The sequence below is a fragment of the Rousettus aegyptiacus genome, unplaced genomic scaffold, assembly GCF_014176215.1.
Source record: "Rousettus aegyptiacus isolate mRouAeg1 unplaced genomic scaffold, mRouAeg1.p scaffold_m13_p_4, whole genome shotgun sequence".
NCBI lineage: Eukaryota > Metazoa > Chordata > Mammalia > Chiroptera > Pteropodidae > Rousettus > Rousettus aegyptiacus.
Window position 1 is genome coordinate 40,345,099 of NW_023416307.1, and position 22,788 is coordinate 40,367,886.

Consider the following 22,788-nt stretch of genomic DNA (forward strand, 5'->3'; position numbering starts at 1 on the left):
TAGATAGATAGATAGCCCTAAGGTCCAGGGCCTCTATCAAGGACAGGGCCTCTATTTCCCAGTTTCTGTGAAAGGACAGAATCCAAACTTCATGACTGACAGCCAGCAGACCATAGCTGACCTAATCACATTTAGGACCAACTTTTTATAATTTTTCACTTCCTGGACTCTTCTTGAGCCCTGCTCATTCCCCTCTACTCCCCCATTCTCCCTTTAAAGCACCCTGTCAGCTCTGCAGAAATCAGAATGGGGCTTGTCTTTTCCCTACTGTCAGTAGTAACTAAATAAAATCTGTTTTTACCACTTTAATGTCCAGCTTTGTTTATCTTTGACAGCATGTACACATACACGCTTGCACACATGCACACAAGCACGCGCGCGCGCACATACACACACACACACACACACACACACACACCTTCCTGAGGACAAACACTGTTTCTCAGGGAGAGCAAAATCTCGCCATCCTTGCTATCCAGAACATCGCTCCTTTCTGTGTTTATTTCTCTACGCCATCTCTAAGTCACCAGTAAAGTCTTACTTAAATGTTCTGGCCTGGTCTGTGATGTCCTTTGGGAAATTAAGTGAAAAGTCATGTACAGGACACTTTCCTTAAAGGGACAAAAGTTGGAACTATGAGATTCCCCAGTGGGAGTTTCTCCCTCTACTGCTAAAGTTGAAGGAATGGGGTTAATTTTACACAGGCAAGCTTTCTTACACACAAACCTTCCTAAGAATTTAGAACCAGAAAGTCCTCGATCCTCTTGAGCTCTTCCTCCAAACCTCAGAAATTAAGAGGACCCCAGAGATGCTGTGGCGCTAGGGTAGCTAGAGGTCAGGATGAGTAGCATAATAATGAGGTTTCTATGTCTGAGGGTCCTAGGGGAAGCAGCAGGTTAAGGACCCAGGCACATCATCAGAGATGGGGAATAGGTGTCAAGGTAGCCTGACATGCAGGGATCAATAACAAAGGAGACATCTGAGCACTCAAGAAGGAAAGGAACATTTTTAGACATTAGAAACAAACATGGAAGTGAAAACCAGAGTGATTGGTAAGCAGGCAGGCTGATGCTGGGCAGCTTGCGGTGGGTGGGACCTGACCGAATTAGCCTCAGCACCAAGGATCTTTACTTATGGCAGCATACTCGAACAGAAAATGAGGTATGGGCCCACGGGAGTTGGGGGGAACTGAGATCCTATACAAACCCTGCATCTCCAACAAACAGGGGGCTGGTCCAGGAGAAGCTAGACAGGAAAAAAAAAAAAAAAAAAAAAAGCACCAGGAGAAGGGAGAGGAGCCAAAGAAAGCTGGGCAGTTGCCAGTGCCAGGCCCTGGCCAAGCTGCCCAGGCATCAGATTATCTTTTACAGCCATGAGGGAAATTGGAGGGTTCAGCAGTGAAGGTAGGTCAAAACTCCATCTTGATTCACAGCTGGTGCACTGACTGTCAGATCTGTGGCCCAGGATTAACTCCAGAACACTTCCCAATGATAAGACCCTAGGGCAGTGCTCCCCAAGGTTTTCCATCTAGAATTCCTAAAGCAGAGAAGCAAAAATCTCTATTTCTAGGATATGGTTCCATAGTGTAGTGGTTAGCATGTCTGCTTTACATGCAGTGGGTCCTGGGTTCACTCCTCAGTGGAGCTACAGTCCCTGGTCTATGGCCATGCCACCCCGAATAAGCCCAACGTCTGATCTCGGAAGCTAAGCAGGGTCAGGCTTGGTTAGTACTTGGATGGAAGACCACCTAGGAAGACCAGATGCAGTAGGCAAAAATTAAAATTAAAAAAAAAAAAAAGCTCTATTTCTAAGGAGGCCCAGGGCTAATCAGTCTATAGCAATTCATGTGATCTCAGATTTCTTTAAAGCCTCAGGTTTTCCTTTTGAATTGCATAGGACCTCCGCATTGTACTCCAAAACAAACTAAATTGATGACAAGTTTTCCAGTGGCTGAGAACCATAGCACTCTGTCTTATATGCCACGTTCCTTGGGCCCTGATATGAGCAGTACAGGTCAGATAAGACTTCAGAGACAACATGATGACATTGGTGGGTTAATACAGGACTGAGAGGTCAGATCAGACATCAGAAGCATAGGAGGGGGCCTCTTGTAATAAGAGATAAGAACAGGCAAGATGAGAGTCACACAGTTTGCAAGTGGGTTGGTAAAAGCTTGCTCAGAGAGGAAGTTAGAGAGAGGCATTAAGGAGAAAAAAAGCTGTTTACCTTTTGCCATTCTATAAACCAAATATGATTAATCTCATCCTATGAATTTATCTAAACCCTCTTGAACTAACTGAAACGTTTTAAATGTCTACCTCCTAAATCAAATTCTATTCAGATACCCTTACATCAACCAAAACAAGCAAAAAAAAAAAAAAAAAAATACAACATATTCTTATAATTCCACACATATTTTTGAATAAATAAAACTTTATTTGCATAGTTACCAAAAACAATATCCTCAGTTTGATGACTTAAAAAAATACAAACTCATGTAACCAAAAATACTTGAAGGATTTGGTTAACTAAGTGTTGACTATTTTTACCTATAAATGTGAAAATGTAACCTGTCAAAATTGGTTTTGTAGTAGCCATATTTGAAATATCTGTGGATTTCCATGAAGGCTGACTCTTCATATTATGAGATCTGTTACAACATCCAGATGAGATATTAAAGGAAAAAATGATTTTGCAAACCCAAGTTAGAACTTTATATAAGAAATTCCAATGATGTTTACCAACTTTGAAAATTCTATTGAGTACTTTTTTTTTCAAAATCAAGTAGGATAAGTAAATAATAATAGTACCTCGAAGACTTTTATAAATAGCAAAGCTATACTTTTTACAGCTATAAGCAAAAGGTATTTTCATTTCCCTGAGAACATATTTTTTTGGGGGTTCAAGGGCAGTCAGTGTATGTGATGTAGTCATTGACAGCAGAATGTGATGAGAGCTAAGAAAAGAACATTTATCTGTTGGTGTCTGGCTGAGCTTAGCTCCCTGCCTATTTCAGACCAGCCTTGTCAACTGGGTCCCTTAACCTCTCCTGCAGTTTCTACTCCATCCAAGCCTCTGGGCCTCATTCTCTCTAGGTCCAGGCAGGTAAGAGACCCAGCCAAGCAGCTCAGAGGCCCCACAGCACATGAGTCTGACTGTTAGTGCTCTAACTTGTGCCTCACTTGTAAGAAGTAGGTTCCTTATTGGAACCACTTGCCTAGAATCCCTGCTCCTTATTCTCCCCTTATCCTTCTTGAGAATGAAGTCCTATTCACAAACTCTAGGGCCCCGGATATAATTTTCCAGCCTTATCATCTTCCTTAAATCTGACCTCCTCCTTCTATGTGATCCTCTTCCTCCCAACCACAGGTGCTCTGTCCACTCACAGGACCTGTATCAAGATCCAGTCTGCTCTGCCAGGGCATCCCACCCTCCCTGTCCCAACTTTAGGGCCCTTTGTTTTGGCTCATCTGGTATCTGTCTGCCTCATCCCCCTGCTGGTGGCATGGGTTAAGACAGTTAACTTGCTGCAAACAATTTTTATTTGTTTTTGTTTGTTTCCCCAACATGAGTTGAAACTTTTGCTTTCTCTAAAAGCTACAGACTGACAGCTTCAAGTGCAGAACTCTGGATCGTCTTAATAGGTATATGTCTGCTAACCCATACCATTATTGAGAATCCCTATTCCTTGAGGTTCAGGCATCTGAGATTTTACCACAAGTCACCTGCACATCTGGTAATACAAGCATCATATAAAATTACTTCTTTGTCTTTATTCGGGTATTCATAACTAGTCCTGAAACTTGGGTCCCACATTTAGAACCAAATTTAACACAGAGAACCTAAATCTTCAATTTCCTAGCATAGGGTCAACCCATCGATGGGCTCAGAATTTGCTGACTGGTCTCATCCAAGGACAGCTGTGACAAGGAGTGCTGTCTTTCTGAGGGGAGGCCTTTTGTATATGTCAGTGATGCTGTCATTGAATATTCTCTTTGGAAGTTCTGCTCTGAAACCATCTTTGTAATATAGTTTCTCCTCTAGCTCATAAATAGTTTCTGAAGGCGATCTCAAAGAAAAACAAATATGTAATCAGTGCCTACAGCACTGGCCTATGTGCATGGCTTCCCAGGAAGATCATTTGGAAGAACAATAGAGAATTGGACGCAGCTTCATTACTTTACATACATCTTATTTTTTGCTAACTTGACAAAACAAAAATTATAGTATCGACTAGTGGCCTATTTACCTGTTTATCAAGTGTCCCCAGGGTGGAAATTTGTCTTATTTATTGGTGTCCCCAAGGCTTGACGAACATAAAAATTCTCTTGTATGTTTGCTGAATTGAACTACATTAAATTGTTTCAGTTGAGAGCATTGTTAAGGTTATTAGTGCTCATGGCTAAGTGACACACGTGTACTAAATTTCCACCAATGTTTGCATTTTTCCATCTTACTTTTCATAGTAGGGAGCTAAACACCTGACCCCAAGAGACAGAGCTTTTCATATACCAAAATGCATTTAATTTATCCTCAATGATCTAAGCACAAACAGAAATCTCACTTGTAATTTTCTAAGTCTATCTTACCTGCTTTGAACATTAGCTTCTTCTAACCATAACTTTTCTATGAAGATGAAATGCACTATCAAACTCTACTACCTCTAACTTCCCAAACCGCTGAGAAGTACAACCACAATATGCCACATCTGATGTGAAATAAAATTCTACGTAGAGATTTGAAATCAGATGGTGAAAATAAACACATTGGGTAATGCAGTTACTATGCCGTCGCCATTGTTGTTGCTTTTAAATAAGGCACATGAAACAGGATCCCTTCATTTCTTTCCCCAACTTGGGGATTAGAATATATTTCCAGTGAGCTCATTGGAAAGCTCTAGCTAGCTCTTACAGTGAAGGACAGACTCTGTTCTTTGACTTAAAATTGTGCCAAGCTGATCCAAAAACCAAACAGCAGGGCTTACAAGGAACTAAAAACTAAGGCTCCAGGAGGGTGGAGTCTCAGGGACATGGATCCAAATCACTGTCTGAAGAGTCGGGTCATTCCTGCAGAGCCAGCAATGTTAGGATGTTCTCGTCTTTTTAAAAACAGTTCTCTGGGTCTCTGGGAATCTCTTTTCTCCATGGCAGTGCAACGGCTAGACATTAAGAGACCAGGACACTGGCCTGTGCTGAAGGTACAATTCTGTCTGGTAATGACAGTTCTATTCAAAAAACGGGCCTCCTGTGATCATAAAAAACAGAGGCTTTTGACATGGAAGAATAGAACACAAGTCTTTTATCTCTTTCAAAGCAAACGAGCCTTCTCAGATCCATCTTCCTAGATCTTTCAGATAAAACCACGTATGAGACACTCTTGACAAGGAGCCTAAGGCTCTAATACCGAGGGTTCTGTATAGTTTAAATATAAGGGGGAAAAAATGAAAAAAGAAACACCTTTACTTCCCTACCTAGCTGAGTGAATCCTTTAGCAAACTCTTCAGAACAACAACAACAAAAGTTTTTTGGGTTCTGTCTTTGTTTTTTGTCTCCTGCTCTGAGATACACCGCATGGCAAAAAGGGCACAGCCTTTGAAGTCGAAAGACCTGGATTTAGACTCTTGGCTTTGCTAGTTGCAATCTGAGTGACCTGAGGCAAATCATTTAGCCTCTCTGAAACTCACCTGTTAAACATGAAGCGATAATATCCATTTACCAGGTCATTATGCTTAAATGACTTGACTATACAAAAGTGCCTGGCATAGAACCTGGCACGGGGCAAATATGTCCTGAATGTTTCATATTACTCTTCTTCTCTCCTGAGGTAGGTCATGCAAACATGCCTGGCCGCTTTCAAGTGTCCTAAAGCTCTGACTTCCAAGGGATTCCCTGATGTGTGGCCTAAAACCCAAGCCCAGCCTGCTGTCTGAAGTGAGAAGGACAGGATTGGTGCGGAGGGTCTTCCAGCGCCCCGCGTGGCCCCGCCTTTCCGCAGTCAGACTGACACCGCTCCAGGCACGATCCTCCTGATGTGGGTGTATGACTTTCTGATGGTGACACTGCCGTGGTGCGACACCCCCCGGGGCAGGACGCACTCCTCCGTCAATTTCTGGGCCTCAGGGTCCCAGCACAGCACGGTGGCGATGACCTCGTTCTTCTCGTCCCGCCCCCCAGTGATGTAGAGCCGGTTGTTGCAGGGCGCAATGCCGCAGCTGGCCCTCTCGTGGCTGAGCTGAGTCACCAGACACCAGCTGTCCTCCAGAGGGCTGTAGGCGTAAAGGGCTCTCATGGCCCCACCTGAAGGGGAAGAAAAACAAGGTGGGCGTCTCACTATTTTTCCGGTTTTCTTCCCTTTTAAAACCCTTCTTCTGGTTAGGTCAAGTCTACCATCTTGCCAAGAGAAAGTAGATTTATGGCTCTCCAGAAAGCCAGGGTGGCTCAGAGGAACAGGAAGTGCTGGAGACACTTCACTGAGGCCCTTTAAATTCCACAGCCAGATGCTAATCAGGTTCCAAAGAACACCTGGCTGCGTCTGGCTGCTAAAATGCACCCTAAGGCTGCTCTCTGGATAAAAATACCACCTGGTGCAGTCAGGTAGACTCAGCTCACAATCTTAGCTCTGCCACCTTTTGCTCTTTAATCACCAGCACGTAGACCATGGGGTTATAAAACGTCAAAAGGACCATGTGCTTGAAGCAACTGGCAGAAGGCCTGGTATGTAGAAGCCGTCCAGTAACTAGAGGTGGTAGCCTCCCTGTGGACTGACTAGGACCTGGGACACCAGCCCAAGTCACTCATCTTGAGATTAGAGCTTTAAGCAGAGTCATGAGCCTGACGATAAACACACATGAAACCTGAAACAAGGGAGAGAAGGGCTTAAAAAAAAAAAAATCTGTTCTCATGTTTTACTTCTCTGATTAGCCCTTATTTGCTGAAGTTATTTATATTTGGCATCTCCTTAATCAGAAGTTCTCAGTCCTGGCTGCACAGTAAAATCACCTGCACATTAAAAACATTTGTACTGTTGTTCAGCGTCCTCTTTCCCATTCTGATTTCATCGGTCCAAAGCAAGGCCCAGCTACCCATATTTTTGTAAAAAGCTCCCAATGATTCTAATGAATAGTCAGAATTGAGATCCATCAACCTTAACGATCACATGCTAACCGTGGTCTGGCTGGCCAGGCTTTCCTTCTGGCGAACTGCAAATTTTCAGAGCACCCCAAGCAATTAGGAAAAATAAAATTCCCATGAACATACAATAAAAAATGATGATAACTACCATTTGTTGGGCACTTGTTGTACTGTGCAATTCCAATGTCTGTATTTTTCCTGCAGTAACTTCTAGCTCCTCCCCTTTGTATGTCTCCTAAATGTGGCCTGTTTCTGCCTCCAGGACTGCAAGAGAAATCCTACCAAGGCCTGGACCAATCCCACCTTCTCTTTCAGGAAGTTGTGAGTTCCCAAGAAGGCCCTGTCTGATCTACCTGCGTGGCTGTGTGAGTGAGGAACCTCCGATAAATAAGCCATTTACTCACTTACCAACGACATAGATGCGGTCCCGGAAACTCACTGCATTGATGCATTTAGCCTCCACTGGCATGGATGACTTTAAATTCCACTTATTGGTTGAAGGGTCATAACATTGAGTCTTGTCCGTGGCCAGTTTGCCATTGGGCCCTCCACCAATCACAAAGAGCTTCTTCTTATGGCTGGTGGCTGCGAAGGAACTGACATGGACAAGGAGGGGTGCAGCCTGCAGAGGCACAGGGCCCCAAGAGAAGCGGTTAGTCATGCTGCCCAGATTGCCACAGTGGATCACAGGACACAGGCCAGGAGCCAGGGGACACAAGCCTGGGCATCCTTTGCCTAAAGTCACAAGACCTGTAGCCTTGACCTCCCCTTGAGACACAAGAGAGGATCAAAGCACACATCTCCCACCCTCCTTCCACGCTCTGGGCAGGCTAGAGCAGGCTGAGTATTGGAGGTTTCTAGCCTGTTTCTCTAAGAATTCAGCTCTCGGGTGAGGAGGGGTGTTGTCAGTAATAAGTGTTTACACAGATGAAACAAGCCAGTGCTGGAGAAAAAGGCTTTCTCCAATGTGCATATTTGTATCATTCACTCAAATAGTATTTACTGAGTGCCTGCTATGTGCCAGGCATTGTCCTTGGTGCTTACACAGGGAAGAAAAGCTTGTATAGGGGTTTCAGATAGCCGCTGGTAAGCAGACTCTCCCACTCTGGGGCTACATGCAGATACTGGGATTAAGCCAGACTTGTGCTTCCACCCTGTTTACCCCAGGGCACTAAAGGGGACCTCCAAGAGCCTCTTGCCCATCGCCCATTGACATGACCTTCTTGGGTCACGGAGCAACTCTGCGATGGGATTCGTTGAACTGAGAAGCACTTAGGCACCCCCCCCCTCCCCCCATAAATAGTAAGGGCTCCCTATATGGCAGTTTTTGTGTTGGCAGGTCTTGGCTGGATGCCATGATGACCTGGCTACCTTTGCTTGTGCCTACATTGACCATGTTTTACACTCTCCAAAGCTGGAACATGCTCTGACACATGATCTGATAAGGAGAAAGAAAACTTTAAATTGGGAATAACCCGGAAATATAGAAAGTGAGATCATTGTACCTTTTAAAAAAATTATTGTGACAAGAACACTTAACATGAGGTCTGTCCTCTTAATGAAATTTTAAGTGTAAAATACAGTATTTTTATCTATAGATACAGTGTAGTACAGCAGATCTCCAGAGCTTATTCATCTTCCATAACTTTTGGCCATTAATTAGCAGTGTTTTACCTTTGCCTGATTATGATATATACCTGAATTTGCATTGCAAAAGTCTTGCATGCAGGTGTGTAAATGGTTCATTAATAGGCAAACAACCAGGGGCTGATTTCGAAATACTACCAAATGACTCTGCATTAAACAGTGTATTCAAGAGATCTCAGTGTATCCCTTGTGGAAAAGACAAGGGCAGATGGTGTCTGAGAAGACATAGACTCTGAGCCGAGACACGCACCAAAGTTAGGACCAAGCCTCCTCTCCGCAATTGGGGTATCCACGGAACTTCCCCACCTGAAAGGAATTTGTTTCTGTGACCTGATCAGCAATGGCTTCTATGAGGATGGAAGCTTAGAGCCCTCAACTATGTTCTCAGTGGGAGCAGAGCGATCAGAAAGCCATATACCTATATTGGCATGTATCTCTTTTTGAAGCTTTGAAATAATAATACCAACAGAGCTCCTTGTAGAAATAATCTATACCTCTGACCAGCAGTTGTGGAAGGGGTCGTAGGTCTCCACGTTGTTGATCCTCTGCAAGCCATCGAAACCTCCAATCACATAGACCTTGCCACCTAACACCACCATCTTATGCCTCCAGCGGCCTATGTTCAAATACTCAATTTGAATCCACTTGTTGATTGAAGAATTATATTTCCAAACATCATGCTGTGTTTCTTTGCCACCTATAAGAGATACAGAGCATTTAAAAAACCATATGATCTGTCAGAAATACAGCTTCTCCCATAATTTCCCAGAGGTCCAAAAGTGCTAAATTTCCATGCCAGCCCCGCCGTTAAGAGGAAAGAAATACTGGAGATGTGTGCAGTCTAGTTGGGGAGACAGAGCCAACACAGGGCAACACGAGAGACAGTGTAAGGCTGGGGTGAATCATGTTCCAGGCTGTGTCATGTGCCACCTCTGTGCCGTCAGAGTTCAGGGAACTCTGGGTGGGTGGGAACCAGCGGGAGTCTGGACTCAGTGTTTGTGCAGCTGAGAGGCAGGAAGTAAAGCAAGACAGGTAAGGTTGGACTGTTGCAGGTAGGGATTGTAGGGTCTTGACCAGCAGGCAAAGTAGAAAGCAGCTTAAGTTCTATGTTTGCTTATTTATTTTTTTAAACACTGCAAAGCCAGGAAATCTTGTAAAATTCCTTTAGTTAATATCTCTGATCTATATAAAAATGTAAATGAGGTCTGTCCTATTTTTAAACAGTTTTTATTATAAAAGAATGAGATGCTCACAGTATATAATGTGAGAGTGAGCTGGTAAATTTATTTTTTTAAGACAACTGTCTTAATAAACAAAATACATAATCAGGAAGGGAGATCAAAACAAAAGAGAATTGACTTTTTTTGGTGGCTTTAATCAAATATTTTAATGGCTTTGTGTTTCTATTTTTCCATCAGTACAGAGAACCACCAGCTACTCAAAGAAGATGTACTTTTCAGACATATCAATGGGCCCTAGTGCAGTAATGAACATCGCTGACGATGTTCCATGTCATAGGTAAAGTGATTCTCTAGGATGGAGTCCAAAAGTGGTATTTCCAGTTAAAGGGTGTACATACCTTGAATTTTTATAGGTGCTGCCAAGGAGCCCTCTAAAGCTGTCCTGGTTGACCTTTCCGCTCACCCCACCCACAGTGAATATGAGGAGGGTTTGGGGATTGTTTTGTTCTGTTTCATTTTATAGTCCGATGAAGAAAAATGATGTCACAGTTTGTTTTTCTGTGGCCATTAGGGAGACTGAGCTTCCTCCTTTTCTGTGAATTTTTTTTCATATAGTTTAACCATTTGGGGGTATGTACCCTATAGAGGTCTCTCTTTATTTAAAACACTGTGATATTTGTCTCATTTAGGTAGTGCCAAAAATTATTAAATAAGCATAAACTTTGAAGAAATGTATGCAAATTTTATCTTGTTAAAAAAAAAAAAAAGAAACTCTATGAAGTTTTATTCAGGACATAAAAGACCTGATTGACTAGGCAGATTTGTGTGCGTAGGTGAGAAGACATGTTATTGCAAAGATGTCAGCCTTCCCCAGATAAATTTATATATTCAGTGCCTTCAGGACTTTTCAGAGAACTTGAAAAGATCATTCTAAAATTCATTTTGAAGAATAAATTTGGGAAAACTTGTAAGACATTTAGAAAAGGAAGAAGAGAGATGGGGGTTTTCCTAGCAAATATCAAAATATACTGCAAATCTATAATGAAAACAATGGGGTACTAGCATCAGACTAGACAAACTGATGAATTAAAAATTATTAAGAGTATAGAAACAGATTAAAAGATATAGAAATCATTAAATGGTATTAGAATAATTGGCTATTTATTTAGAGAAAAATTAAGATAGATCCCTATTTCACATTGCCCTTAAAATGAAATTCAAATTATAAATGCTATAAAAGTTACCAAGAAAATGTTAATAATCTTGGGGTGGGGAAGGACTTTGTAAACAAGACCCAAAACCTAGAATCATATAGGAAACTTACTATATAAAATAAAAATCAAAGTTAAAAGACAACCACAGTCTGGGAGAAAGTATTTGCAATACAAATAGCAAAAGATATATAATAAGAGCTCCAAAAACTTAATAAGGAAAAGACAAGCAGCCAATAGAAAAGCAAAGAATGTGGACAGATAATTTGTAAAAAAAAATAAATACATTAAACTAATAAATATATGAAAATATGCTCAATATCAATTCAAGAGTGTAAATGTAAACATTCTAGACTATTAAAAATGTAATTGAACTGTGTTATACACCTGAAATTAATATAATATTTTATGTCAAATATAAATGAAAAAATAAAAATTTAAGAAAATAATTGATAACAAGGATGTAGGAAATGGCCACCGTTTTTCATCATTGGTTGAACTGTAATTTGGTACAATCTTTCTGGAGGACAATTTAGCAATATCTACAAGAATTCTAAATTTACACATCTTTTGACCACTTCCAGGAATCTCTCCAAATAGCAGCACAAGTTCATCAACATATGTGCATAAGAATGCCTATTGCAGAATTTTTTTTTTCAGTAGCAAAATAAAAGCTGAAAGACATCATGGTTCATCCATTCACTACACTGCCCTGCAGATGGTAAAAAGAATAACAATAATGACAATGACCCTACTGATGGCTAACGCTGATGAACTCTCACTGTGTGCTTGGGATTGCGCTGTGCCTTACATGTATTATATCACTTAATACATACAATAGATCCATCATATCAGTATGCAATGATGTCTAAAATATATTGTGAATGAAAACACAAGTTCTTGTTCACTTAACTGTGTATAACATGTATTGTTTATATCATCTTTAAAAAGGAAACAACGAATTCAAGAGAGGGGTAGGGCAACTTGTAGAATAACATGTGCAGTGGATGTGGCAAAGACTGACTATGGTCACCGACCCTGTCTTTTCCTCCTGAACACACAGCTAAACTACATTTCCCAGCCCTCCTGCATCGGGTGAGGTGCACAGGGAGGGCATGTGGCTAGTTCTCGCAAATAGAATGTCAATAGAATGGATGCCACGTGTCCAGGCTGAGGCTGTTGTGAGCAGGTGTATCTTTTCAACTCATACAATTTCCCTCTCTTCTCAAAATGCATTGACCTTGAAGGCTGTGTGTGGAAAACAGACAAGATGGAAGGAGCCTAGGCCACTGAATGACTGAGTGAAGCAGATCCACTCCCCACTTTCCCAATACTGTTGTGGTAATTCACCAAGATCTAGAGTTTGTTACAGCAGATGCCATTACTTACTCTAAGACAATATAAAACTATTTTGTAAAAACATCTAAACATATAGGATTGTAATGGCACAGATGACCTGCCATATTTTACTTTGTACTCTCCGTATTGTTTGAATGTTCTATGCCAATAAAAAATATTTCTACAAGATAAAAGAATGCTATAACCTAATCTATGGTATTAATATACTAATAAAAATGAACTGACTTGCCCTTGATTTTTGAGGAAGCCAGTTCTGGGAAGCAGCCACTTTTTGTCAAACAAGTGAAAATTAAAGGAAGCCTCCAAGAAAGGGGAAAAGATGTTCATCTTCTCCCTTGGGGCCCCAAGAAGAGCTGGGTGGCTTTTGATGTGATGGAGAGAGTATGGGACTCAAAGAACCTGGGATGAAATTCTGCCTGACATTTACCAGTATGTGACCTTTGGTACATTCTATAACCTTCCTGAGTCTGTTTTCATCATTTGTAGTCTGGAAATTAAAATCACTTACCTTATAGAGTTGATGTGAGAGGCAAATGATTAAATGCTACCAAAGTGTAAATTCATCGACTACACTTTCAAGATGGTAGACAATGTGTCATTTAATAAATATCTGTTGAGCATTTACTATGTGGCTAGGCACAAATAATAAATGAAATGCTGGGAATATAGTGTTGACTCTCACAGAATTTAAGGACTAATGGGAGACAGGTATAAAGAAATTGTAAAAAAGGCAACTACTTAGAAGCAAGACAGGAAAAAGTACTGGATGCTGTTGGAGCATCTAAAAGTTTGACCTAATAAATATGAAAGGAGGAGTCAGATTTGGGAGACATTTTTATTCACTGCTGTATTCCTAGTTTAGTGTGCTGTGCCCATAACAGACACCAAATAAACTCTAGTATCACTTTTCTTCTTCTTTTTCCATGAAGGACTGAACCTGTCTGCCTGCTCCCCCTGATTTTAATACAATGCCACTCACAGGTTAGTGTTCATTAAGTAATAATGTGCTCTCCAAGACCACCTGATCTTGTTTCTATATTCAGACCCAGTCCGAGCTAGATCACTGCCACTCACAGTAGTTCTAGGATGGCTACCTAGAGCTCACCCAGGAAAATACAAAGTGCCACTTGGGTCTTGCTTTGGCATCAAGTGGTTCCTGCTTACCTGAGATGTAGACCTCATTTTTTAATGTCACGCATGCAAATTCCACCCACTTCTTATTCTCACTCTCCAGCTCATGCTCTGTCATTGGAAGCTTGGCTACCTCCAGGCGGCTGCGCCTCAGGGGGTCCAGGCAGGTTACCTCTGCCACAAACCGTTCATCCTTCGTGCAGCCACCAATGATCATGAACACCTCAGACTGGAACTCATGCATCCTGGGTTTGGTACGCTCTGAAATGATCTGGAAAATCAATGGGAGTACAGGAAGGCAGGATGACATAGCAGTTCAGAGCGCAGGCTATAGAGCCAGCAGAACAGGGCCCAATTCCCAACTCCGCCGCTTTATGTCAGGGTGACTTCACCTCCTTGAGCCTCAGTGTGATTTCACCTCCTTGACCCTCAGTTTCATCACCTGTATAACAGATATTTTAGTGGTAACGACCCTACAGGTTTACTGTGTGGATTAAATGAGATTGTATGCATAGTGTGCCTGGCCCAGGGCCTGGTGTATTGAGGTTATTGTAACCCCAACAAAGGTTACCTGTTGTTGCTTTTGCTGCCATTTTAACAAGTCCAGGTCTGTTTATCATCAAATGCATTTCTCATTTCTCCCTTCCCGCCTCATCTAAAGCCTTGAATCCTGGAATTTCGTTCCTGGCCACCTTCCACTCCCCCCTTATTTTAATTTCTTGATGGTATCCCAGACTGCTCACTGTCAGACTTCTGAAAGAGAGGTCCTGACAGTTGCCACAACAGAGTATCCAGAGATTTAGGGGGGAAAAAATAAAAAGCAGCAGGGTGTGGCCAGGGAGGTTGGAGGACTGGATCCCAACATCAAGCAAATGACCCTTTAGAGCCTCAAACTAGCAAAGAAAGCCACAGCTGAAAGAGCAGAGTTTGGGAGTCAAATACATCAGAGTTTGGTCCCAGTTCCACCACCTGTAGTCATGTGACCTTGGAGAAGTGACACAATCTCTGTAAATGCCTGTAGTCACTTCTGTGCCATCAGGTCTTTGGTATAGAACAAGGTGGTCCCTGGAAATTTCAGAGGCGATGAAATGAAGGGGCAACTTTCTCTGTCTCAAAGACCTCTCCCAATGAAAATACCAGCTTCCATCCCTAAATCAAATGTAGATTAACATTTGCTTTTAGGGTTCTAAAATGTCCTACTGTTGCCACTTTCATGAGCTTAGAGGAAGGACAAGGTTAAGAGGAAGTGGTAATGATAGGACAAGAAGGATTTAAGTTTGAGAAAGGAAGGTTAAGAGGAGAAGTGTGTTCAGAGAGTAGCCTCCAGGAGTACACTGCTGTCATTAGTAATAAATCCAAGATCATTCAAGTAATGAACAAACAGGGAGTTTCAAGGAATCGACTGGCAGTGAGACCTCAATTCAGAGATCACAGGGGTTGATTGGTTCAGTACCCAGACTGTGAAATGGAAATGAGTAAGTGCCCTGAACAGGATTTGGGGCAATAGGGTAGCAGAATCCTAGGACATGATGAAAAGAGAGATTTTAGCCTCCATGAAAGAGAATGTTTGATTTTGGGAGACAGAACACTGTAAAGGGCCTGAGTGAGAATAAGAACAGAGTTCATTTGTGGAGCACTTACCATGTCCAGGCACTGTGCTGAGAACATCTCATTCATTATCTATTTAATTCTCAAAACAATTCAAGTAGTTGGTAGGTATTATTATCCTGATGTTACAGATCAAGACTGAACTTTAAAGCAGCTAAGTAGCTTGGCCAAGGTCATCCTGGAGGTCAATCATGCAGTCAAGATTAAAGCCCAGATCTGCCTGATTGTAAGCCCAAATTCCTGCCACACATCAGAATTCTCTCTCCTCCCAAGTCCAGAGGATATCATTCTACTCCCTATACCCTGTCCCCCCATTGCAAATACAAAAAACAGAGCGGATATTTTATATAAGCAATTTTGCAGAAGACTTAGTAGAGACAGTTGATATCAGAAGAATGTCTTTATCATCTGCATTTCAGGGACTTAGGAAATGGGAAGCTGAAACAAAAATAGCGAGAATGTTGAAAGTATAGCTGATTAAGACTCTGTATTTCAAATGCTGAACTGAGAGCAGGGACTGACGCTCATCTTCAAGTATATGAGGGCTTTGATTCCCACTGCTGAGCCATCTGCCAGAAACCCACATACCAGCATGGAATAGGACCCAGGAAGCTGCCTGGACTCTCTCCATCGGTCTACTCGTAGTCCTTCATTTGCTAAGTGTCCTGTCTTCTCTGATGGACCATATGTTTAGTAAGGCAGAGAATATTTTAAAGTGCCTGGTATCAAATCTGGCATATAGTTTGTGTTCAGGATTTATTTGAAAAAACAAGTGAAAGCACAGCATATTAAAACATATGGGATGCTGTTAAAATAGTATTTAGAGGGAACTTTAAAACACTAATGACAGTATCGGGAGCAAAAATGGTCTCAAATCAATGGCCTTCTCTTCTACCTTAAGAAATCAGAAACGACAAGAGAAAATTGAACCTAAAGTAAGCATAAGAAAGGAAATAATCAAGATCAGAGTAGAAATAAAATAGAATAGAAATAAAATAGAAAACATAAAAACAATACGGAAAATCAAATGAAACCAGAAACTGGTTCTTTGAGAAAATCAATAAGATTGATAAACCTCTAACCAGATTGATTAAGAAAGAAAAAGAGGAGACACAATTATCAATATCTGGAATGAGAGATGTGGCATCACTACAGATGCTGCAGATATTACAAGAATAAAGGAATACCGTGAACAACTATATACCAATAAATTTAATAACTTCTATGAAACAGAAAAATTCTTTAAAGATACACACTGCAAAAGCTCAATTTAGAAGAACTGGATAACCTGAACTGCCCTGTATTTGTTAAATAAATACAATTTGTAGTTAAAAACCTCACAAAGAAAACTCCTGGTTCTGATAGCATCACCAGTAACTTCTACCAAACATTCATGGATGCATTTGCAGAGTGAATGAGTGACAATACATCTGAGGACGACACATGACTAGAAAGGACACATAGAAAAAGGAGGAGGCTCCCAAGGGGCCTCGGACAGACAATTCCTAAGCCACTTTTGGCTAAGATTTCTACCAATGGCCTAATAAAGGAGGCTTCTTGCCAATCCCAGAGCTACTGTATACCAGTATATATATGTGAGTGTTCATATGTACAAACTTGACAAACTGCCCCTATATCATTACTACTTAATTGTTTTATTCCTCCCCACTAAGCTTATCCTTATCTTTATATAGTTCTGAATAAAACATTTCTTCAGGAATTGTTAAGGAGAACCAGGTAGATCCAAATCATATGTGTATTCGCCATCTTGGTCCTCTTGTATTCATTCAACAAACATTTGCCTATCACTTACTAGGTTCCAGGCACTCGCCTAAGGTCTGGAGATAAAAAGTTCAATAAGACGTATTTCCGACCATAACAAGCTCCCAGTCTAGAGATATTTTCAAATGAGAATTTAGTAGTTAACATGCAGCAGTTGCTGCTGCGATAGAGCAATGCACCAGGTTCCATGGGAGTAAGAGAGGCCTCTGGAGAAGGTGATGCTTGGCCTGATTTTTGAAGCAGGATCAGAAGTTAAAGAGATGAAGAATTGGAAAAAGCTGAAAAAGCAAGTCCACTTTAGGAAATTACAAGCAGTGCATTAGGACTGTAGCAGAAGAGAGGCACTGGAGACGGTGCCAGATAAGCAGGCAGGATGTGAAGTATGCGAGGCCGGGCTCTGGGAGCTCAGGTAGGAAGCGTGCGCTTTACCCTGAAGGTGGTGGGGAGCCAGTGAAGATGGTAGTCTCAAGAGAGAAATGATTGGGCTTGAATTTTAGATCATCCATCTGGTGAATGAATTAGAAGGAGGCCACACTGGGAGCAGGAAGGTGAGTTCTGAGGAGTTTTCAGGGATAATGAGTCTGAACTAAAGTAACATCATAGGGAACCCAAGAGACTCAGGGTTCCCCAGAGTGGGCAGACTAGGAAAGCAGCACCCCGTGGGATGGTGACTAGATAGAGCACGTTTTGTCCGTGTGTTCATCACCCCCACCAACTTCCCACCCTTACACAACTGGGAAGAGGAAGGCTGTGCCTGACACGGTGTTGGGTGATTTCTCCATCTTACCTAATCCTCTCAGGAGCTGTCTATGATGCAATATCATCCCCATTTTACAGACAAGAAACCCAGGGCTCCTGGAACTGCCTGACTCAAACTGTAAACAGTGTAGCATCTTCTCGATGCCCTAAGGATTTGCGAGCCAGCCTCCCCTATACCTCTGTGAGGCCCACTAACTCCCTTACTTTACTGGTTAACTACAGCACCTCTCATTGTCAGCTCACCTCATTCCCAGAAAGGTGATACATCCTGGCTTCCTGGAGCAGCGGGAAGACCTCTGGGCACTGCCTGATGAGAGGATCTGCTTCCACTGTTTCCACAAAGTACCATGGGTCCAGAAGGGGCAAGCGCACATTCTCCAGAACATAGGGGAGCAGGCAGAGTCGTTCCGATTGTTTGTGCCGGACCCAGCTCATCACAGTCTCAAACACTTGAGCCTCCTCAGTCACATAAAGGTCATCACTCTTTAAGATGTGATACAGAGTGTCCACAGGAAGTTCAAGGAACTCCTCAGCATTTAGAATCTGCACAAAGTTTTGGATGATGTAACCCTGAACCTGCTTCTTTAGACTGTCCAAGGAGTGCGTGTCTGCCAGCCTCAGTATTCCAACACAGTTTTCTGGGTTCAAGGCTTCTGTGAGGAAGCTGGCGCAGGCATCCACCATCCGCAGGAACTAAGAGAACAGAAGAGCAGCAAATTAGGCCAGAAAATGATTAGTCCATAGAGAGATTAATCAATGAGTTGCATGTAGTAGAAAAAATTAGAAACAACCTAACTGACTGACCATAGGGAGTATCTAAATAGATAAAAATACATTTGTATTTTCGACAGTTCTATTGTCACTAAGAAAACTTGTTGTAGAAGAACATTAAATGACATGTAAATTTTAATAATGCATCAAGTTTAAAAATCTGTTCATGAAATCTGATCAAGCTTCTAGCTTTAATCAGCAACTTACAGAAAATACAACTGACCCTTGAATAACTCGGTGGTTGGGTGCTGACCTCCCATGCAGACAAACATCCACATATAACTACATATAGTGGAAAAGAGGAACATGTCAAATGACGCCATGAGAATATGGTCAGCAAAATCCAGACTGTGGGAAACTCTACAGAACAACCAGTTCAGTTTCTTCATCAAATACATCACAAGAGGAGAGAGAAAGAGAGGGGGGAGGGAGAGCCTAAGGATAAAAAGAGATTTAAGAGATACATCAGCCTTTCGCAAAGTTAGGGACCTTACTGGACTCCCTGATTTCAACAAAATAACATCAAAATTATACAATTTCACATTGTACAATGACTAATATTTGGTGATATGAAGCAATTATTATTAGCTTTAAGTGCAATGACGATATGGTTATGTTTAGGGAAGAATCTTATCTTTTAGAGACAGATAGGAAAATATTTGCAGATGAAATGACAAAGTACTTCACAAAATCATATGTTCATTACAATCCAATTTTTATAAGGAAAAGATATATAGAAGATAGGCATAGATAAAAAGCTGAAGGATATACATTAAAATATTAACAGTCGTCATCTCTCTGCATATTAGAACTAATTATATGGCAGTAATAACCCCCAAATCTTAGGTGCTTACAACAATAAATGTCATTTCTCACTCACATTCCATGTCCTTCACAGGGCTCTTCATTCCATCACCCAGGATGGAAAAGCCCTTTACTTAGATATGCCAGTCTTGTGACAAATGGAGAAAAAGATGCCAGAACCACACAAAGGCTCTTAAAACTTTCACTCAGAGATGGCACATGCCGTTCCCACCAATACTTAACCGACCAGAGTAAGTTTTGCAGCAAAACTTGTTGTTGAGATAACAGCAATCTTCCCACAGAAACAGGCCCGACAATGGACAGGGAATATACTGTATAAATAATACAAGGCACCACACTCTCTAACAAGACTGTGAGAATTTTTTCTTATTCTATTTATATATTTTTTAAATCTTCTAAAATAAGTAATACTTGGGTAAACAAAAAATTAATTTTTAAAATTGATTGGCTTTCATGTCTTATTTTTAAATTATCATCATCCTCATAATCATATGAGCCCCTTAGGTGTATACAGCACTTCACAGTTTATAAAACGCTGTCATGTCCATTATATTATTTAATACTTATTTTACAGATGAGGGTTCTCAAATATATCAGTTTATTTCTTATTCGTTCTCTGAAGCTTAGCTTTAAATGAGTCCAACTTCCTGTCTCCACTCCTGATCCTCCTGTCTCCCCCAATAGGGTCAACTTCTCAATGTTCTTGGGTTGATCAATTAGTAGAAGAATAGGGGAAAAAAAAAAAAAAAAAAAAGCCGAGTGGTCAGGGCCTGGCAGGAAGGGCCGGTCTTGAGGACGGGGCCTGGTGAGAGTGTAGACAGGGGGCGTGCAGAGGAGTGGGGGCGCGGGGTGGGAAGGGTAATGGTCTGCACAGAAGCTCTAGTGACAGGAACTGAGGGTAGCAGAAGCGTGGGGCCTGAAGGGTAGGGGTGAGGGCAGGACTGGTCTTAGAGTGGAACATATTTTCTTAGGCTTTGTTCTTCATTCCAAAGCATTCTCATTTTTTAAAACAATCCCAATTGCAAAATGTTATCTTTCAGTGTCAGACCACATTTTCCAACTGTTAGTTTAGAAAACATTGACTGAGGGTCAGTGCAGTGTTGGAGTAAGCTAGAATTCTGCCTCAGCCCACCCCGTCTGCTGACCCCCAACCGCCTGCAGATCTGCTCCTCGCATGAGCAACTGTGGAAACGGTTGAGACTGAGAATTCTAACACCTGTCTAGTTGTTTGCAGATTTTCAGTTCAAAGAGTAAAAATATGCAACTGAGACCAGGCCTCGCTGCACCCTCAGAACCTGTAACCAGAGCTCTGTGTGGCCCTGTCTGCAAAGGCATCTGTCAGGGCTGAAAAGGAACTCACTAACATGGTAGCCTCCAGAGCGAAACAGCGGGTACACCACTCCAGTGTTTGCGTGAGAGGAAGATAATATGAAAACCAAATCAATTTTCTAAATATGTAGGCTGTCTCTGAGAGGCCACCTAAGAACCTGGTAACAGTGATTGCCTCTGGGGAAGCGACCTGCTGACTGGTGTCAGGGTAGAGAGGAAGAATTACTTCACTCTGTTTACCTTTTTGTAGTCCTTCGAATTTTGTGCCATATGGAGGAATTATCTATTTAAAATATATAAAGTTTTTCGTGAACAGAGAAAACACTAGAGGGGAACATACTAAAATGCTAACAGTGGTTATCTCTACTGCAGTTTTATAAAGTTATTTATTTGATTCTTAGACTTTACTGTACAGACCATGTTTTCTATGCTGAGCATGAAGTTGCTTTTAAATCAGAAATAAAAGAAATAAATACTTTCTTCAATTGTCAAGTACACAGTGAGAAAAAAAATGTAAGAAATAAAATAAAGAGCACCTGCTATGCACCAGCTCCTTTATATTAACCAGCTCATTTAATCCTCATGACACTCCACAGTAAATTATTATTATTATTCCTGTTTTATAAATGAGGAAAACAAATTCAGAGAAGTGAAGTAGTTTTCTTAGAGATTTATAACTAATAAGAGGTAGAGTTAAAATTTGAAACACTCTTTCTGATTCCAAAAATGCATGTTTTTTTCAGTATTTCAAACTATTTCCAATCAAATAGTGTTTGCACAGGACAGAGGCTTGGCAGATGCCAAACATGATTTGCACACTTCACCAGAGAGCTCAGCTGATCTGATCTGCCCAGATGTGGAAGGGCCTGGCCAACAAGATGTCAATTCCCTGCTTGATGACTGCTGATGAACAAAGAAGGAAACCACGAAAGAGAATCAAATCAAATGTGTGCCAAAGCTCACATTTGTTAGAAACATTGATCCGAACATGTGTCTCCCCACTCAGAACCGTGCATTCATCCACCATTCATTTCCTGAATGTGTACTGACCATCTGTTATGTTCTAGGCTCTCACTTAATGCTAGGGGTACAGAGGTGGGCAGAAGGAGACAATGCGCCTGTGCTCTTTGGAGCTAACAGACCGATGGGGGAGGCAGGTGGTAATCAAATAACCATAGAAGTATAAAATTACAACTGTAAAAATGTTATGTAACAAAGTTTAGTGATTCTATTGCTTGAAACTGAAGAAAGTCCAACTTCTACACCTCCAGCCATGTACAATCTGGCTCTCAGTGGTCACCAGCACCTCCCTGCTGGAACCCCTCCACAGTCAGGCTAGTCTACTCACCATCTCCAAACATCCCTAAGCTTGCCTGTCCCACTGCCTTTCTATGCTCATGCCATTCCCTCGGCCTGGACCAGCTTCTCCCTCATCACTAGTTGCTAAAATCTTGTTTTCCTCATCCAGACAAGTTTGGCTCCAGAGCCCCATGAAAAGAAAGGACTCAGGATAACTCCCCACCAGTTTCAACTGAGAAGTCTCCTTTTATATTTACCTCGAGAAGGAGGAAGAAAGGAGTAACATGGCTATTTTCTTCATTCAGAGTTGTTAAGCCTAAGACCAATAGATGGGCTCCAGAAAGTCTGTGAACCCCTACGACTGTGTGCAAACATTTGTTTGCACATGTGCCATTTTTCTGGGAATTGAATTTGCAAGAGACACTGTGAGTTCCTCTCTAGTATCCATACACCTGAGGACAAAGCCAGCACAAGAGGGAGAGCCAGGCTGAGAGGACCAGAGAGTCTTAATTAGACTGTGCTTTAAACCTTCCCTATCTCTGGACATTTTTAATTCTGGGTCAATACTTGTTTAAGAAGGAAGTGAGAGAATAGAAAAAAGGAGAATGGAAAAGAAGTGGAGAAATCTTACCTATTCATGAAGCTTCTTCTCAAAAGTCACTCTCCCTTCATCATTTCTCCAATTACCCAACATGGAATCAATTCCTTCCTCCTTGTGCTCCACTGGGATACTCACTTACCCTTCTGTGGAGCACC

At 41.6% G+C, this 22,788-nt stretch overlaps 1 protein-coding gene across 1 annotated transcript in view; it reads right to left on the bottom strand.

Annotated features, from left to right (window-relative positions):
• Positions 1-2,404: 2,404 nt before the first annotated feature.
• Positions 2,405-22,788, bottom strand: part of KLHL6 (kelch like family member 6) — a 48,290-nt gene continuing 27,906 nt past the window's right edge. Inside the window, exons 3-7 of the mRNA XM_016138000.2 lie at positions 18,052-18,501; positions 13,693-13,930; positions 9,272-9,474; positions 7,539-7,752; positions 2,405-6,296 (exon numbers count right to left, since the gene is read on the bottom strand). Coding sequence (XP_015993486.1) covers positions 5,995-6,296; positions 7,539-7,752; positions 9,272-9,474; positions 13,693-13,930; positions 18,052-18,501 — 1,407 coding nt within the window. The 3' untranslated portion in view covers positions 2,405-5,994. The remainder of the gene's footprint in view (positions 6,297-7,538; positions 7,753-9,271; positions 9,475-13,692; positions 13,931-18,051; positions 18,502-22,788) is intronic.